This window comes from Heterodontus francisci, chromosome 20 (assembly GCF_036365525.1).
Source record: "Heterodontus francisci isolate sHetFra1 chromosome 20, sHetFra1.hap1, whole genome shotgun sequence".
Classification (NCBI taxonomy): Eukaryota; Metazoa; Chordata; class Chondrichthyes; order Heterodontiformes; family Heterodontidae; genus Heterodontus; species Heterodontus francisci.
Window position 1 is genome coordinate 26,269,568 of NC_090390.1, and position 19,429 is coordinate 26,288,996.

At 43.5% G+C, this 19,429-nt stretch overlaps 1 protein-coding gene across 1 annotated transcript in view; it reads right to left on the minus strand.

Moving 5' to 3' along the window:
- phyhiplb (phytanoyl-CoA 2-hydroxylase interacting protein-like b) overlaps window positions 1-19,429 on the minus strand; it is an 86,325-nt gene that overhangs the window by 29,731 nt on the left and 37,165 nt on the right. The window contains exon 2 of the mRNA XM_068052475.1: window positions 2,792-2,988. Coding sequence (XP_067908576.1) covers window positions 2,792-2,988 — 197 coding nt within the window. The remainder of the gene's footprint in view (window positions 1-2,791; window positions 2,989-19,429) is intronic.

The window sequence follows — 19,429 nt, forward strand, 5'->3', positions numbered from 1 at the left end:
AATTTCCCTACCACTGACGTAAGCCTCACCGGCCTGTAATTTTGTGGATTATCCTTGCTACCTTTCTTAAACAAAGGAACAACATTGGCTATTCTCCAGTCCTCTGGGACCTCACCTGTAGCCAATGAGGATACAAAGATCCCAGCAATTTCCTCCCTTGCCTCCCTCAGTATTCTGGGGTAGATCCCATCAGGCCCTGGAGACTTATCTACCTTAATGCTTTTCAAGATGCCCAACACCTCCTCCTTTTTGATATCGACATGACCCAGACTATCTACACTCCCTTCCCTAGACTCATCATCCACCAAGTCCTTCTCTTTGGTGAATACTGATGCAAAGTACGCATTTAGTACCTCGCCTTCAAAAGCTCCCCTGTTACGATCAAGTGGGGAGCGGTTTGATCGCAACAGGGTTTATTTCTTTTAAACAGTTTATCAATTCAGTGAGTGCTTAACCCTTTATGTGCTATGATCATAAAAGAACCAATGACAGGTTTTCTGGATGAACTTGTGGTCCTGATGTTTCTGACTAGTAGAGGTGGATACCTAGTTCAGGGTTTTCTTGGAGATAGTGATTTAGATGGCTTTATCCCCGGAGGCCTTGTCTGCAGCAATGATAGACTTGAATGTTTTGCAACTCGCAAGCAGTGTTCGAAACTCTAGCATGATTTCCCAGTGTATTCTCTTTTGCGCTTTAATCAGATCCATGTCTAAGAATTCTAATCTCTCTCAAGTCTCATTTGGGGTTCGTCTCCACCAGTATTAATATTCCAAGATGGCTTTGAATTTCTTCCTAATGAAGGCTATACCAGGTAGCTCATTTAAACTGCTCAAGCCATTGTTCTGGATTAGGGCTATTCACCTCGATACCTTAGTATGTAGGGTATTTTGATGCAAATTGCAATGGCCATTTTAGCTACTAGCAGTGACCTTATCAGTTCTTTAGCTCCGGTCTTTTTTTTAAAAGTTTAATTCAGGTTTCCAACCGATGCATTAACATAATCATTCGGCATAGTATGTTCATGACACCCCTCTCTTCCTTTGCACTATTTCTATCCCAGTCTATGTTAAGATAACTGAAGTCCCCATGCCATTGGAGCCTCGTTGTTACCCTGCCCACCAACAATGGGTTGCACACGAAAAGGGTGGAATTCAAGCAAAACAAAACTCCTGTCCAATTTCCACTGCTGGCTGACCAAACTATGCCGGTACAGTGAGTGGCTGGAAGCAGAAATTACAAACTGGAGTCCCAGATGGTCTGTTAACAGCTGTGCTAAAGCACTGACACAAGTATTGCATTTATTATATTCATCAGTAATTGTAATTATACCCTGATGCAGCAATCACAGCCTGAGTAGGCTTTTCAGGTTGCATTGTTAAATAACCTTTCTGACTTTTCAAATTTGGTTTTAAAATAGTTGATGAGTCAACTAAACAAAAAATATTCACAAGAAACAGTAACCATTTCGTTGCCAGATCCTCAAAACATTTTGTTGTCTATTTTATCAAAAATGTATTACAACAATGGAGGGAGACTTTGATCTCAAACAATTTGTAACAAAATCAAACACATTCAAAAAGAACATGCTTATAATGCTGTTACGCTGTGACCACAGAATTTCATCTCCCAAAGTGTGTGGAACAATATCTATTGGCATTCATTTGTATTATATATCAGCATATTAGAAGTTTTATATATAGAACGCACTTCTAAGTGCAATACTTGCTTTCTGCCACGCTCAATGCATCATGCTTAAAAACCTATTTATTACATTTGCCTCAGGTTGAGTTCTTCACTACTTCCCATTCTGTCCTACTTCCCCAAGTGCAGGTTCTGTTTCCCGATCCACCGCTCCTTGATATCTTTGGATAATTGACGGTGCCTGGGAATTTCCTTAAAGCTGCTCGCAGTCCATCACTCCAATCACCAGAGACGAAAGAGACAACTACATCTGATAACAGGAGAAAACTAATCTGCATTTCCCAGAATATTTGATATGTGTTAACTCATCTGATGTAGGTAGGACATGGCAGCACATTCTTCATTGGATAGTATCCCTAAATGATTATTTCCCCTGCAGAATTATGAATTTTATAGAAATGAAATTACAAAAGTATTATTGACTGCTGAAAGCTTTCAAGCAAAGTTTACCGTTCAAATGAAAGCTTCTGAAATCGTCTAGGCATTGAAACTATACCCAGGAATATTAGAAACTGAGCACCTATGCAGGACTTGTACTGCAAATACTCCACTGAGTTCTCTCCAGATTTGTGAAGAATCCTAGTCCCTCTAGAAAGTTTAATGCTTCACTGTTGATCACGTACAATATAATAATTTTCATTTTATTTGGAAGCAGACATTTGGTGCATAATTTCTCCTTGTGAAACTGAATTCCAAAGACAACAACATGAATGTGATTACTAACCTCCAGGCACCTTTCCCCACTTCTGGTACAAATGTGACCCCAACTCATGTTACCCTGTCAGGTAAAATTCTGCACAAAACATCTACTTCCGTACAGCCTCAAATCAGCAGCTTTAAAAGCACAGAAACAGGGAACAATAACAGTAACTATACACATATCTTTATTTATATTTGAGATTATTTAGTAATTGAACAGAATACCTTTCCTCTTTAAGAGCAACTACCTCATCAAGGGGAGATTCAACTTTCACCGTAACCAGTCTGTGTGTAGAATTATTTTGTAAAACAACTTTGGTCCATGAAGCATTCAGTAAAGTGTGGTTTTAACATATAAAATTAAGTAAATGCTTATTATACAGTATTTTACCTTGTGCTTGAACTTATTGGAATTCTTGGTTTCTTTCTTATTAAGATCAATAAAGTAATGTGTGATACGATCTTTGTATTTTGGTTCCATGCTCCATGAGATCTTGAAAGAATCACATGTGATATTACTTATTTTTATGTTGTGTGGAACAGCAAGTTCTTCCATTTCTGCAATGCCACTGTCTTGCGATTTGTTTCCTGTGCGAAAATAAAATGCAAAAGTTTTTGAAAGTATTGATGATACAGATACATAAAAAAGATTACAAAATAATTTAATCACAAAGGAGGTTAAAGGAATTTCTAGTTCCCAATTCAAGCACTAATCAATTAGCTTGCAATACCTACTTTCCTAACTTTAGGTTTGATGCATGGTGCAGTGTAAAAATTCCAGCAATAAGTTTGGATTGATGCTGGACCTTCCCAGTCGCACAGTACTTCAGTGCAGTATCCAGTAGTAATGGTATAATGTTTGCCAACTCACCTCATAGATGGTATGGGTACCAATTAGGACACAAATTCAACAACTGAACGTATCAATTCTAAAAGTAATCTTACAATGTTTAACACTTGATGCAAAACCCACTACTTTGAAGGGAATGAAAGTCCTCTAACAAAATAAAACATGAACCATTCATCTAAAAGTGAAATACCAAGATTAGCAGTAATATGCATCTTCCTTCTCAGACAGAGCTAGGTTTTAAATCTACATCAAGCAACAAAATTAAATAACAATTTACACAATCTCAATCCATAGATTCTCTGGAAGCAAAGCTTACTCAGCTGATGGATGTTGTCCAACCATCCTCCATCCTCAATGTCTTTTCTCCTTCCCCCGCCCATTAGTGATCTTCATCTTGTACACGAGACTTGGCCTCAGACTTTTTACATTTCATCCCCCATAATTCACCCTGCAGTACTGGCAAAACCTGCACAATTGTATTAATCTGATTGAACCTTTTGAGTACATCATTAACAATGGCATGCAGGATGTTCCACATAGCTGTTGTATAGATAGATTCTTAGCTTACTCAAGATAGAGGTCAATGAGGTGACTAGAACTTGGGTTAAATTACTTTTCTTGGTGACTGGTAACCAGCTCATTAACAACCTCAGGAGATGCATTCCATTAATTATCTAGCAACATGTTGCATTTGAATAAAATTTATTAAAAAAAATTAAACTAAATAAAATAGTTATATAGTATTGTTATACATAGACTTAGTTGTAATTACTCAGTTTGCAACAACTCTGAATAAGCTGAGCAGGAACCAGAGTTTAACTCCATAGATGGAGTGGTGGAAAAGATCACAACAACTACTTGCATTTAGATAGCACCCTTAATATTGCAAAATGTCCCAAGGCACATCACAGGAGTGTTATTAAACAAAATTTGACACCAAACCTCACAAACAAATGAAAGGACTGATGAAAGGTCAACATGACACTGTTTCTCTCTCCACAGATGCTGCCAGACATGAATATTGTCAGCATTTTCTGCTTTTCTTTCAGATTTCCAGCATCCGCAGTATTTTGCTTTGGTAAGGACAAATTAGGACAGGCGACCAAAAACTTGGTCAAAGAGGTGGGTTTTAAACAGCATCTGAAGAGAGAGAGAGAGCTAGCGATATAGGTTTCAGGAGGGAATTCCACAGTACAGGGCCTTGACAGCTGAAGGTGCAGTGGTGGAGTGATGGAGTGATTAAAATCAGGGGTGCACATGAGGCCAGAATTGGAGGAGCTGAGGGGTTTTGGGCTGGAGGAGGTTGGAGATAGAGAGGTGCAAGGCCATAGAATGATTTGAAAATGAGGATAAGTATTTTAAAATTGAAGCATTGCTGGACCAGGAGACAATTCGGTCAGCAAGCACAAGGATAATAGGTTAATTGGGCTTGGTGTGTGTTCAGCAACACCTCCACTCTGAAGGAAGCATCAGTAACCGCAGCCAGTGTCCTCCCAAGATATTTATGCCTTGTATCTACCATTGCAATAAACAAAAACATCATGAGCTCCAATGTCTTTTCAAGAAGCTTCAGCCACACAGGTCACGTGAATACTCACAAATGAAATATGACAAAGACAGCAGCTGTTAGTAATTCTGGGATATACAGGTACTGCTGCATTAACAGCCTAGAGCCTCATGTCAGAGTAGAACACTGCACTTGTCCAAACTGATCCACTAGTAGTAGTGATATTAATCCCATTTCCATCTGAAACAGTGCTGGCATGAAGGACAAGTCATATGTAGGTTGTAACTGGGATTACTCCCAGTTGATGACAAAGCCTCAAATCTGAATTGTGAAGAGTAATATGAATTGTGCGCTGCAAAGACTCTACCAAGCTACATTGCGCTGGTCAATCTTCCCAATGAGCGGTACCTGGTAAAGGATTCTGGGGGCCAATATCAGATCAAACAGTAGTGGTTTGCACAGACATTTCATGCTGAGAATGTTGAAATAAAGATACTTCCTGTATGATTCCTCGATCTCTAATTAGAAATTCATGTTGATTGCTTCTAGCCAATTATCCGGAAAGCCCACAGTAAAGCTATCAATTTGAATTTCTTGCAAACAAAAGCATTCAGAGTGGGTATAACAAGAGCTTGTCACACTGCCCCTCCCCTTCCAGCTTCACTCGCCATACACTGTCATAGCCTATTCAATGCGATCTCTTTAAAAAAGAGTCAAAGCTTAAAACTTCTTTGTCATCCTTTAGCTTGAAATCTGTTCCTTCTGCATTGGATGCACAAAAGGCCAGAGTTAGAAGAATGTTGATTCCTTCCAAGGTTTTCGGGCTGGAGAAGGCTACAGTAATAATGAGGAATGAGGCCAAGAAGGGATTTAAACACAAGGTTGAGAATTTTAAATTGGAGGTGCTGCAGGACCAGCAGCAAGGACAGCAGTCATGGGTGAGTGTGACTTGCTGCAGGCTAGGATATGTTCAGCCAAATGTTGGATAACCTGAAGGTTATAAAGTGTGGAGAATGGGAGCCCACCCAGGACAGCTCTGGAATAGTCGAGACAGGGCAATTTTAGAGAGTTGGAAGAAGGTAGTCTTTCTGATGTACAGGATATGGGGTCAGAAGCTCAGATAGGGATGAAATAATACTCCAAGGTTGCAAACAGTCTGGTTCAACCTGAGACAGTAGCCAAGGAGTGGGATAGGATCAGCAGCGAGAATAGGGAGCTTGCCGTGAGAGCCAAAGATGATCTCTTCCGTCTTCCCAACGTTTAACTGGATGAAACTGCAGCTCAAAGATCAAGCAGTCTGATAGCACAGAAACAGTGCAGGGAACAAAAGATGTTGGTGAAGTAGAGCTGGTACATGTCTGCAGATGATATCACCAAGGGGCAGTATGCAGACAAGCAACTCGCCAAGCCTCCTTGGACAGAATCTTCCAAATCTGCAACCTCTACCACCTAGAAGGACAAGGGCAGCAGACACATGGGAACACCAACACCAGCAAGTTCCCCTCCAAGCCACACAGCATTCCCTGTGTCACCATTCCTTCACTGTCATTGGGTCAAAAAGCTGGAACTCCCTTCCCAACAGCACTGTGGATGTACCTACACCAAATGGACTGCAGCACTTCAAGAAGGCAGCTCACTACCACTTTCTCAAGGGCAATTTGGGTTGGCAACAAATGCTGGTCTTGCCAGTGGTGCTCACATCCCATGAAAAATTAAAAAACAAGGGGACCAGGATAGATCCTTGGGAGACCCCAGAGGTAAATGTGTGAAGGCAGGTTGGGAAAGTATTGTTGAATATGCTCTGGCTACGAGTTAAGAGGCAATAGTGGAGCCAAGCAAGGTAGGTCCACTGAGTTAAGCAATGGAGAGACAATGGAGGAGGATGGTATGGTCAACCATGTCACAGGTGAAGAAGTTGACAAGGATGGAGAAAACAAAAAGGCACCTCAGTCACAGAAGATATCATTTGTGCCTCCAGTTAGGATCGTTTCAATGCTGTGACAGGATTAGAAACCTGAATGGAAAGATTCAAACATAGGAGTTTTGGGAAAGATAAACAGATTTGGCAGGCAACAATATTCAATGACGTGAGAGAGGAAAGGTAGCTTGGAAATGCAGTAGTAGTTTTCATAGTTGTTTGTTAGGATGGGGTGATGACAGTGGTTTTTAAAGGAAGGGGGATGTAAAGAGAGGGAACGATTTGCAATGTCAGCTAGAAAGGAATTGGAAGGGCAGCACTTCTGAGAATAGGGTCAAGGAAGCAGAAGCTGAGTCTCTGGGATAAGGTGAGCTCAGACAGGACGAGAGGGATTAGGGATAGGCAAAGGGGGAGCCATGGGGAGGTTTGGCTTGTTAAGCATGGGAGAAAGCAGCAGAAACTGCTGAACATATAGATTCAATCTTAGTGATAAAGAACAATCCATTAGCTCCTCGCACTTCTTGGAGATGAAAGTGGAAGGGAGTAGGCGAGAGGTTTTCAGACAGCTGACAATGGAAAGAAGCTGAGGATTATGCTGAAGTAGAGTGTGGTACAGCAGAGGACAACAAGCCCCATTAGTGCATTATTTGACCAGCCAGATCTGGTGATGGATGGCTGAACCAGCTGTGTGCCAGATACACTCAAGTCTGTACCCTGTGGACTTGGGAGAGTAAAGATGGGACTATACTGGGGAAATGCCCAGGATGCACGAGAATAAAGTTTACATACATACAAGCCATACGAATTAGGAATAGGAGTAGGCCAATCAGCCCCTCGAACCTGTTCCAACATTCAATAAGATCATGGCTGATCTGATTGTTACCTTGACTTCACATGTCTGCCTACCCCCGCTAACCTTCCATCACCTTGCTTATCAAGAATCTATCTACCTCTGCCTTAAAAATACTTAAAGACTCTGCTTTCACCAACTTTTGAGAAAGAGACAGTTCCAAAGACTCACAACCCTGTTAAGAGAAAAAGTTTCTCCTCATCTCTGTCTTAAACAGGCGACCCCTTATTTTTAAACAGTGACACCCCTAGTTCTAGATTCTCCCACAAGGGGAAACATCCTTTCCACATCCACCCTGCCAAGACCCCTCAGGATCTTAAATGTTTTAATCAAGTGGCCTCTTACTCGCCTAAACTCCAGCGGATACAAGCCTAGCCTGTCTAACCATTCCTCATAAGATAACCCACCCAATCCAGGTATTAGTCTAGTAAACCTTCTCTGAACTGCCTCCAACACATTTACATCCTTCCTTAAATAAGGAGACCAATACTGCACAGTACTTCTCTTGTGGTCTCACCAATGCCCTGTATAACTGAAGCATAACCTCTCTACTTTTGTATTCAATTCCCCTCGCAATAAATGATAACATTCTATTAGCTTTCCTAATTACTTGCTGAACCTGCATACTAACCTTTTGCGATTCATGCACTTTCTTTTGGGCCTCCTTATCTCGAGAGACAATGGATACGCGCCTGGAGGTGGTCAGTGGTTTGTGAAGCAGCGCCTGGAGTGGCTATAAAGGCCAATTCTGGAGTGACAGGCTCTTCCACAGGTGCTGCAGAGAAATTTGTTTGTTGGGGCTGTTGCACAGTTGGCTCTCCCCTTGCGCCTCTGTCTTTTTTCCTGCCAACTACTAAGTCTCTTCGACTCGCCACAATTTAGCCCTGTCTTTATGGCTGCCCGCCAGCTCTGGCGAATGCTGGCAACTGACTCCCACGACTTGTGATCAATGTCACACGATTTCATGTCGCGTTTGCAGACGTCTTTATAACGGAGACATGGACGGCCGGTGGGTCTGATACCAGTGGCGAGCTCACTGTACAATGTGTCTTTGGGGATCCTGCCATCTTCCATGCGGCTCACATGGCCAAGCCATCTCAAGCGCCGCTGACTCAGTAGTGTGTATAAGCTGGGGGTGTTGGCCGCTTCAAGGACTTCTGTGTTGGAGATATAGTCCTGCCACCTGATGCCAAGTATTCTCCGAAGGCAGCGAAGATGGAATGAATTGAGACGTCGCTCTTGGCTGGCATACGTTGTCCAGGCCTCGCTGCCGTAGAGCAAGGTACTGAGGACACAGGCCTGATACACTCGGACTTTTGTGTTCCGTGTCAGTGCGCCATTTTCCCACACTCTCTTGGCCAGTCTGGACATAGCAGTGGAAGCCTTACCCATGCGCTTGTTGATTTCTGCATCTAGAGACAGGTTACTGGTGATGGTTGAGCCTAGGTAGGTGAACTCTTGAACCACTTCCAGAGCGTGGTCGCCAATATTGATGGATGGAGCATTTCTGACATCCTGCCCCATGATGTTCGTTTTCTTGAGGCTGATGGTTAGGCCAAATTCATTGCAGGCAGACGCAAACCTGTCGATGAGACTCTGCAGGCATTCTTCAGTGTGAGATGTTAAAGCAGCATCGTCAGCAAAGAGGAGTTCTCTGATGAGGACTTTCCGTACTTTGGACTTCGCTCTTAGACGGGCAAGGTTGAACAACCTGCCCCCTGATCTTGTGTGGAGGAAAATTCCTTCTTCAGAGGATTTGAACGCATGTGAAAGCAGCAGGGAGAAGAAAATCCCAAAAAGTGTGGGTGCGAGAACACAGCCCTGTTTCACACCACTCAGGATAGGAAAGGGCTCTGATGAGGAGCCACCATGTTGAATTGTGCCTTTCATATTGTCATGGAATGAGGTGATGATACTTAGTAGCTTTGGTGGACATCCGATCTTTTCTAGTAGTCTGAAGAGACCACGTCTGCTGACGAGGTCAAAGGCTTTGGTGAGATCAATGAAAGCAATGTAGAGGGGCATCTGTTGTTCACGGCATTTCTCCTGTATCTGACGAAGGGAGAACAGCATGTCAATAGTCGATCTCTCTGCACGAAAGCCACACTGTGCCTCAGGGTAGACGCGCTCGGCCAGCTTCTGGAGCCTGTTCAGAGCGACTCGAGCAAAGACTTTCCCCACTATGCTGAGCAGGGAGATTCCACGGTAGTTGTTGCAGTCACCGCGGTCACCTTTGTTTTTATAGAGGGTGATGATGTTGGCATCGCGCATGTCCTGGGGTACTGCTCCCTCGTCCCAGCACAGGCATAGCAGTTCATGTAGTGCTGAGAGTATAGCAGGCTTGGCACTCTTGATTATTTCAGGGGTAATGCTGTCCTTCCCAGGGGCTTTTCCGCTGGCTAGGGAATCAATGGCATCACTGAGTTCCGATTTGGTTGGCTGTATGTCCAGCTCATCCATGACTGGTAGAGGCTGGGCTGCATTGAGGGCAGTCTCAGTGACAGCATTCTCCCTGGAGTACAGTTCTAGGTAGTGCTCAACCCAGCGGTCCATCTGTTTGCGTTGGTCAGTGATTATGTCCCCCGATTTAGATTTGAGGGGGGTGATCTTCTTGATGGTTGGCCCAAGAGCTCTCTTCATGCCATCATACATTCCTCTGATGTTTCCGGTGTCTGAGGCCAGCTGAATATGACTGCATAGGTGTTGCCAGTAGTCGTTTGCGCAACGCCTAGCTGTTCTTTGTGCAGTACTTCTGGCTGCTTTAAGTGCTGCGGATGTTAAATCGCTGGGGGCTTTCTTGTAGTTCAAAAGTGCAATGCGCTTAGCGGCTATGACAGGTTCCAGCTCTTCATTATGAGATTGAAACCAGTCTGCATTTCTCTTCGCACTTTTGCCGTAGGTGGTCAAAGCTGACTCATAGATGGCGTCTCTGATGTGGGCCCACTTGGTCTCAGCATCCCCTGTGGGAGTGTTTTGAAGGGCTGTTACAAGTGAATTTAGAAATTTTTGTAACAGCTGTGGGTGAGAAATTCTGCTCGTGTTGATGCGCGGGTGGCCCTTCTGCTTGGAATGATGCAACTTCTTTGGTCTGAGTCTAACCTTGCTGCACACCAGGGAGTGGTCGGTGTCGCAGTCCGCACTGTGGAAGCTGCGTGTGATTTGAACACTGTTTAAGGCGGCTCGCCTTGTGACAATGAGGTCTAGCTGGTGCCAACGACGTGATCTTGGGTGCCTCCATGAAACCTGGTGACAGGGTTTAGTGTGAAAGAACGAGTTGGTGATGCAGAGGTTATGATAGGTACACAACTCAAGCAGTCTCTGCCCGTTCTCATTCATCCTTCCAACGCCATAGCGCCCAAGGCAGGAGGGCCATGAGTCATGGTCGGCCCCAACCCTGGCATTAAAGTCCCCCAGCAGGAATAGGTGTTCGGTGTTGGGGATGCTGCTAATGATGTTATGGAGTTGTTCATAGAACTGGTCTTTAGCTTCAGGTGCGGAGCAGAGTGTTGGAGCATAGATGCTGAGTAGGTGTACTGGACCAGAGGTGGTGAGCAGTCGGATGGACAGTATGCGTTCCGAGCCATTTGAGGGAGGCTCTATCATGCTGAGCAAGGAGTTTCTGATGGCGAAGCCCACTCCATGCTGTCTTGGTTCTTCAGGATCCCTGCCCTGCCAGAAGAAGGTGTAGTCTTGCTCTGCTAGAGAGCCACTCGCGGGGAGGCGAGTCTCCTGAAGTGCTGCAATGTCCACATTGAATCTACTGAGCTCGTTGTTAATGATGGCGGTCTTCCGAGAATCGTTGATTTGTGTAAGGACTTCCTACAGGCCAGGACACATAGTTCTGACGTTCCAGCTTGCAAAGCGAAGGGCTGGTACCTTCTTTCCTTTTTTCATGTTGTTTGGTGCGGTGTATCAGTCCACCTTTCGGGCAATGACCCTGAGCTCCAAGCACCCATTGAAGCAGGCAGACTGTGGCGGGACAGAACCTTATTGACCGGGGGCTGCCCGGTTTGAGGCGGGCGGTAGCTGTCCAGTGAGGTGCAATGACCTCTCCCACCGACAAAGGCAACCCGTGGCGCCCAGTTTCTACGCCAATTTATCTGGACTTGTAACCCGTAACTGCTGCCTTCCGTGTTGTTTTAGCCGCTGTGAGGCAACTATGGAGTGACCTCTCCATGGCGCATGCCTGGGCAAATTTATGGGGGTTGAGAGTTGCCCAGTCGTCAAAACCCCCCTCTCGGCCTTTCTGGTGGGGTCCAAAGGAGTGCAGGACACGACGTTTGGCACCAGTATGGCTGCAGGAACTGCCGGAAACATGCCAAAGGTGACACATGACCGCCTACGGGGTTCCGCTCCGGATTTTCTGTTAGGGTTTACTCCCTTAGCCTTGGTCTCTCCCGAGACGCCCACAAGGCAGTGGGGTTGTTGGGGCCCCTACACAGGTGTAGGATGGTGCCGGTGGGAGGAGGGGATGCAAGGGGGAGGGGTAGAGGGAGGGGGTGGGGTGCAGAGGAAGGGGGTGCGGGGTGAAGATGGTGTGAGGGGGGGGCGGGCTGGGACGGGGTTGTGAGGGGGTGAGCTGACAGGGTGGAGCAGGGAAGGGGACGGGGGTGGGGGGGGTGGAAGGGGGGTAAAGGGGGGGGGGAGGGGGGGTGGAATCTGGTGCAGGTAATAAGCCATTTCCTCAGTGCCCACCATCGACGTCCGGAAAGCTCATCCACGTCCTTCGGGAGGTGAAGCATCATTTGGCAGACTTAGAGGTGATTACATTTGCTAAGGGTTTTTTTTTTTTTGCAGTGGTTTAAATAAAGGCATGCAGCATTGCCGACAGTGCGCTGCAGATGCTCTCCGAGCCATCTCCCGCGGGCGCTTTGAAGTTGCGGCCGGGGGGGCCGTTCGTGGATGTTTTGGGTGTTCGGGGCACCTTTTCACAGGACTTCTCTCGGGTCCCGCAGCTCCTTCTTCACCTCAATGGACTTACCGCATGCCGTGGCTGCAGACACTCTGGACTGTGAAGACAGCAGGATCGGAGATTGAAGTATCGGCAGCTGTGCTCGTCAGTTTCATCCGGATCAATTTCATTGAGGAAACAAAGAGCAGGTGTGGCTGGGGGAGGGCAGTGGGCCCAGGTAACATACACTAAACTAACTGTTAACTTTTAGATAGGGCTAAAATGAACTGATTTAAAGAGCCAGGGGAATTTAAACAGTTTAAGAGGGCAGATTGGGGGAGAAAACGTTAGGGATGGGAGCAGATGGCCATGGATAGAGTTGAACAGCAAGGGAGCTTCCTAGGGAGCTTCCAGCCCAGGAGCCATCTTGAAGAGATGCACTAACATACTAACCTTTTGCGATTCATGCACTAGGACACCCAGATCCCTCTGCATCTCAGAGCTCTGCAATCTCTCACCATTTAGATAATATGCTTCTTTTTATTTTCTTCCTGCCAAAATGGACAATTTCACATTTTCCCACATTATACTCAATTTGCCAGATCTTTGCCCACTCACATAACCTATCTATATCCTTTTGTCGCCTCCTTCTATCCTCTTCATAACTAACTTTCTTACCTATCTTTGTCTCATCAGCAAATTTAGCAATCATACCTTCGGTCCCTTCATCCAAGTCGTTTATATAAATTGTAAAAGTTGAGGCCCCAGCACTGATTACTGCAGCACACCACTCATTACATCTTGCCAACCAGAAAATGACTTGTTTATGCCTACTCTGTTTCCTGTTAGTTAACCAATCTTCTCTCCCTACACCATGAGATTTTATTTTCTGTGATAACCTTTAATTTGGCACCTTTTCAAATGCCTTCTGGAAATCCAAGTACAGTACATCCACCTGTTCCTCTTTATCCATAGCATGTGTTACTTCTTCAAAGAAGTCCAATAAATTAGTTAAACATGATTTCCCTTTCACAAAACCATGCTGACTCTGTCTGATCACCTTGAAATTTTTCTAAGTGCCCTGCATCTTTAATAATAGCTTCTAAATAACATTTTCTCTAAGACAGTTGTTAATCTAACTGGCCTGTAGTTTCCTGCTTTTTGTCTCCCTCCCTTTTTGAATAAAGGAGTTACATTTATTATTTTCCAATCTCACGGAACCTTCCCCCAATCTAGGGAATTTTGGAAAATTAAAATCAACGCATCAAATTTCTCACTAGCCACTTCTTTTAGGACCCTAGAATGAAGTCCATCAGGACCCAGGGACTTGTCAGCCCACAGCTCCAACAATTTGCTCAGTACCACTTCCCTGGTGATTGTCATTTTCTTGACTTCCCCACTCCCTTCCATTTCCTGATTTACAGCTATTTCTGGGATGTTACTTGCATCCTCTATAGTGAAGACCAATGCAAAATACCAGTTCCATTCATCTTCCATCTCCTTATTGTCCCTTATTAATTCCCCAGGCTCACTTTCCATAGGACCAACATTCATTTTTTTCTTTTTTAAATATCAATAGAAACTCTTACTATCTATTCTTACATTTCTAGTTAGCTTTCTCTCATAATCTAATTTTTCCCTCATTATCAATCTTTTAGTCATTCTTTGCTGTTCTTTATATTCTGTTCAATCATCTGACCTGCCACCCTTTGCACAATTATGTGCTTTTTCTGTAAGTTTGATACTATCTTTAACTTTTTTTAGTTAACCACTGATAGTGGGTCCTCCCCTTGGAATTTTTTTTTCTTGATAGAGTATATCTATTCTGTATATTGAAAAAAAGAGTGCTACTGCATCTCTGTTGACCTATCCCTTAACCTAATTTGCCAGTTCACTTTAGCTAGCTCTGCTTTCATACCCTCATAATTGCCCTTATTTAAGTTTAATATACTGGTCTTGGACCCACTCTTCTTCTCCCTCAAACTGAATGTAAAATTCAATCATATTATGATCGCTGCAGGCTAGGAGGTGCCTTCATCATGAGGTTATCAATTAATCCTATCTCGTTGCACTATACCAGGTCTAGTTTAGCCTGCTCTCTGGTTGGCTCCAGAACGTTCGGTTCTAAGAATCTATCCGGAAAACATTCTATCAACTCCTCATCTAGGCTACCTTTGCCCATCTGATTCTTCCTGTCTATATTTAGATCAAAATCCCCCACGACTATCGTCGTACCTTTCTAACAAACTCCCATTATTTCTTCCTTTATACTCTGTCCTACCATGTGGTTACTGTTAGGGGGCCTGCACATCACTCCCACGAGTGACTTCTTGCCTTTATGATTTCTCATCTCTACCCAACCCGCTTCTACATCCTGGTTTCCTGAACTTAGGTCATCCCTCTCTAATGTGCTAATACCATCATTAGTTAACAGAGCCACCCCTCTACCTTTTCTTAGCTTCCCGTCCTTCCCAAATGTCATGTACTCTTCAATATTCAGGTCCCAACTAATGTCATCCTGCAGCCATGTCTCTGTAATGGCTATGAGATCATTCTTATTTATTTTTATTTGTGTTCTCCGTTCATCTGTTTTGTTTCTAATACTATGTGCATTCAGATAGAGCCATTAATTTTGTCCTTTTATTATTTTTGTAACGCCTAGCCTCAACTGCTAATCTACTCTTAGATTTGTACTCTCTAACCCTTCCTGTGACGGTCTGTTTGTCATTTCCTTTCTTGCCTTGTTTCTACTCTTTGATTTACCACATCTTCCCAAATTTGATCCCATGCCCCCACTATTTAGTTTAAAACCCTCTCACTTCCTTAGTTATGCAGCTCGCTAGAACATCAGGCCTAGCACGGTTCAGGTGCAGACCATCCCAACAGTACAGCCCCTACTTTCCCCACTACTGGTGCCAGTGCACCACAAACCGGAACCCTCTTCTACCACACCAGTCTTTGAGCCACACATTCATTTCTCTAATCTTATTTGCCCTATACCAATTTGCACGTGGCTCAGGTAATAATCCAGAGATTATTACTTTTGAGGTTCTACTTCTTCATTTGGTGCCTAGCTCCTCATATTGACTATGCAGAATCTCTTTCCTTGTCCTGCCTATGTCATTGGTAACTACATGGACCACGATGACTGGATCCTCCCCCTCCCACTGTAAGTTCCTCTCCAGCCCTGAGCAGATGTCCCGAACCTTGGCACCAGGCAGGCAACACAATCTTCTGGATTCACGCTCTCTGCTGCAGAGAACAGTGTCAATCCCCTTCACTATACTGTCCCCTACGGCCACAGCATTCCTTTTAGCTCCTCCCACTTGAATGGCTTCCTGTACCACGGTGCATGGTCAGTTAGCTTATCCACCCTGCAGCCCATACTCTCATCCAAACAAGCTGAAAGAACCTCGAACCTGTTGGATAATCGCAAAGGCTGAGGCTCCTGCACTCCTGACCACTGGGTCCCTTTATCTGCCTCAGCTGCAGCCACACTCTCCTGTATCTGACCACTGACCAAATCAGAAGACCCTATCCTAAGGGGTGTGACCACCTCCTGGTACAAAGTGTCCGGGTAACTTTACCCCTCTCTGACGTGTTGCAGCGCCTGCAGCTCGGCCTCTAGCTCAATGACTGAGCTGAAGCTCCTCGAGCTGCAACACTTACTGCAGATGTGTTTGCCCTGGATCACAATGAGCTCCCACATGCTGCAGCCGTGTCACATCAGCTACCTGCCATCCTTAATGTGTTTTAATGAACTACTTAATTAGCTTATTCAATTATTTATTTTTCTTTTTTTGTATTTTATTAACCATACAACCAGTTCCTGTACTATTGTAAACCTTAGGAATAGAATAGCCCTTAACCATTTACCAGATACTCACCAAACAACTAGCTTCTTCCTCTGTAGTAGAGTAAGAACCAAATCCTACTGGGTGAAAAAGTTAGAAAAAGCAAAGGAGCACCTCCTTCCCCTCCTCACCCAACTCCCTCAATTCACCGAACACCTAGCACTCTGTTCAAGTCACACTCTAAATCCTCTTCTCTCCTGCTTCTTTTCTCCGAGTCACCAGATTTTAGCGTGTTTTAAATTCTCTCCTCTCCTTCTGTTCTCTCAGTCATCAGGTTTTGCCGTGCTTTTTTTTTTAAACAAGGGGCAAAGGCATCAGAAATGGATGTGTGGAGTAGCTGAACAGATCAACAGCTGCAGAAATACTGTGGCAACTGGGAGGCCAAAGGCCTGGGAATTGGGAGTTTGAAAGTGCATTTGTAAGTGACTTGGGGAAGAGTATTTTCTAGAGATGAATATGAGAAGAAAGGGAGTGGAAGGGAGCAAGGAAAGTGGGTGGTGAGAAATACAAAGAAGGGGTCAGAGATGGCCTTGCCTGTAATTGAGATCATGGAACAGAGCAGACATGCAAGATAGCAAATCAAAGGGCACCCATGAAATGGCTAGGAGAGTGTATACAGACGAAGAGGACAGAGGGCAGTAAAATCAGTTAAATTATGTTAAGTTGAAATTGTACAGACCATAGCAACAAAAAAAAAATCTTGAGTCACATGACATCAGCAAAAATAATTCCAAAACAGTGATAGCCACTATGTAATATCTAATAGTGACAGTGGCAACATCATATTCTGTGTGTATTTGTGAGTGTTATGTACAATTTCAACTTCACATTAATTCATCAGCTAAATAAAATATATTTTTATAAGGTTCAAATGCGTTTCGTTATGCAGTGATGAGATGAAAATAGCCTTGTTGAAGGATATGTGCTCAGAATATAAATACTTCCCACTTATAGAATAATATTTCATCATTTGTTAGGACATTAGACTACCATTGTTCCAGTGAACAGAGGAAGCTTTCATTAATCTTTCAAGCAGCACAAGCTGAATATACTGTTCCAATTTTGCTTAGATATACTACTTCAAACTGGCAGCGTCATATGCCAGTAAATTCAAAGAATAAATAAATACACCATCACTATTAACAGCCAAGGAAACAGGATTGCAACATAATGCAATACTGCGCTTTTAGTCATCGTTTAATGCACACATTAGAGATGATTGTTCTTTGTAGTAACCAACATTTGAATACACCAAAGATCATAATAGAAACACTGTCCTCTTCAAAATTAGTAAGCAATCTGTCACACACATTGGAAGTGCGATGATACAACATTCACAGACTAACTCTGAAGAATTATAAAAAAAACAAACTTTGTCTTTAAAAAATGAACCTTTATTTTAAAAAGTGAACAATGGTCCAAAATGGCCACTGAAGAAAAAGGGGATTAGCCTTTTGTGTATCCAAACAGTCTGACAAAGACAAAGGACAAATCTTCAAAGCCAAAAAGTATTAATGAAATCAATCTTACACCTATCCTAAAAATATTCCAGAATTGAATGTCTTCTTCTAAAACAGAGGGGACAAGTAGCCTTGACCTGGTCCATTGTGTGATCACCAGGGCAGAGAAACCAGAGTGTCTCCTAACAAGAGGTGAGAGGTGACACAGTTCTACATTAAAACAAAGACAGCGAGAGAGACTGACCAGAAGATGAAGCTACTTGTAACAGCTGGCATTCCAGCAAGCACCTGCCCTGATGAAAAAATCCAGCAGCTACATAATACAGCAGACAGAGAGCTGAAAGTGACCCACCATCTTCAACAGAACCTTCAATCAAGAGAGAAATCTACAATCATCTCAGGCCAGCAACTATCTGGAACTTGAGTCTCAAGAGAGTTCAACAAGTTTATCGTAACCTTTCTCCCCCACAAAAATCCACCTACCTCTTTCCCTTCTCTATCTATTTCTTCTTGTGAGGGTGTTGTCATGAAGGTGAAAAAAGTATTATCATTATTAATATTTTTTGAGGACTCATATTTAAAAGATTGTGAAAATTGGTTCATTTGCAAGACTGAGGAGATGCCTGGATTTGGTGGGTTTTTTTTTTTAAAACATTATTGGAAGGACTGGAAGAGACAACGAAGTGCTAAAATAAACATAAGGAGCCCCGCTGGCTATTGGAGTTGTTTACAGAGCAGTCACATGTCTAGGTTTATGGTTGTCAGGAGTTTTGGCTTTTTGATTTGGGCTTGGACTGTTTGAATGCTCAGTTGGTGTGTAGCCTGCTAAGAGAGAAGCCACCCACCTCATCCTTTTCCACTTGTTTTGGAAATTCTGTGGAGAATCCAGTGTGATAGCCTAAACCACTGATGCAGTAATTCTCCCAAAAAGCCTGCAAGACTACCCCTTGACGTCTCCTGAACAGAACTGCTCCAGAAAGATCCCAGATGCCAGGCCAAAGACCATCTGGAGCATTCCATATCTTATCACTTTTCTTCAAGAATTGACAATAACTTGGCCAAAGTATTTTTTTTTTTTTAAGTTGATCACTGCAGGGCCAGCTTTTTCATTTTTCTTTATTTTTTTCCTTTTCCTTTCCAAGTGTGTGCTTGTGTGTTATTTTAGAAGGATATATATTTATACTTTCCTATTTCAAACTGTGTGTTAATAAGTTTGCATCTTTGTTGAATAAGTCTTGTTTTATAATAAATCAATAATGTTGTTGTTTATTAAAGCAACCTGGTTGGTAGATTTTTTTTATTCTGAAACGAATATAGATAAAGTATACAATTGGCCATATCGGTAACTGGTTAAAACATTTAAACATATGCTGTGATCAGAGAAGTAGTGGAACTAGAGAAAGATAGTGCATTCCTCCAACCTCGGTCAGTCGTAACTGTGTGTGTGTGTGTGTGTGTGTGTGTGTGTGTGTGTGTGTGCGTGCGCGCGAGCGAATGGATGAATGAATGAATGTTGTGACAATTTCGAGATAAGGTGTATTGATCAATAAACAATTGACTTTGTTTTTTTTAGAAACCTACAAGAAAACCTGTCGCTATCTGTTTTTGAAAAATAAAACCCCAAGGGGATAAACTCTTAATACAAATACACTGGCTGCAGTCAGATGGGGAGTTGAACAGTGGGAACCACCTACGTCAT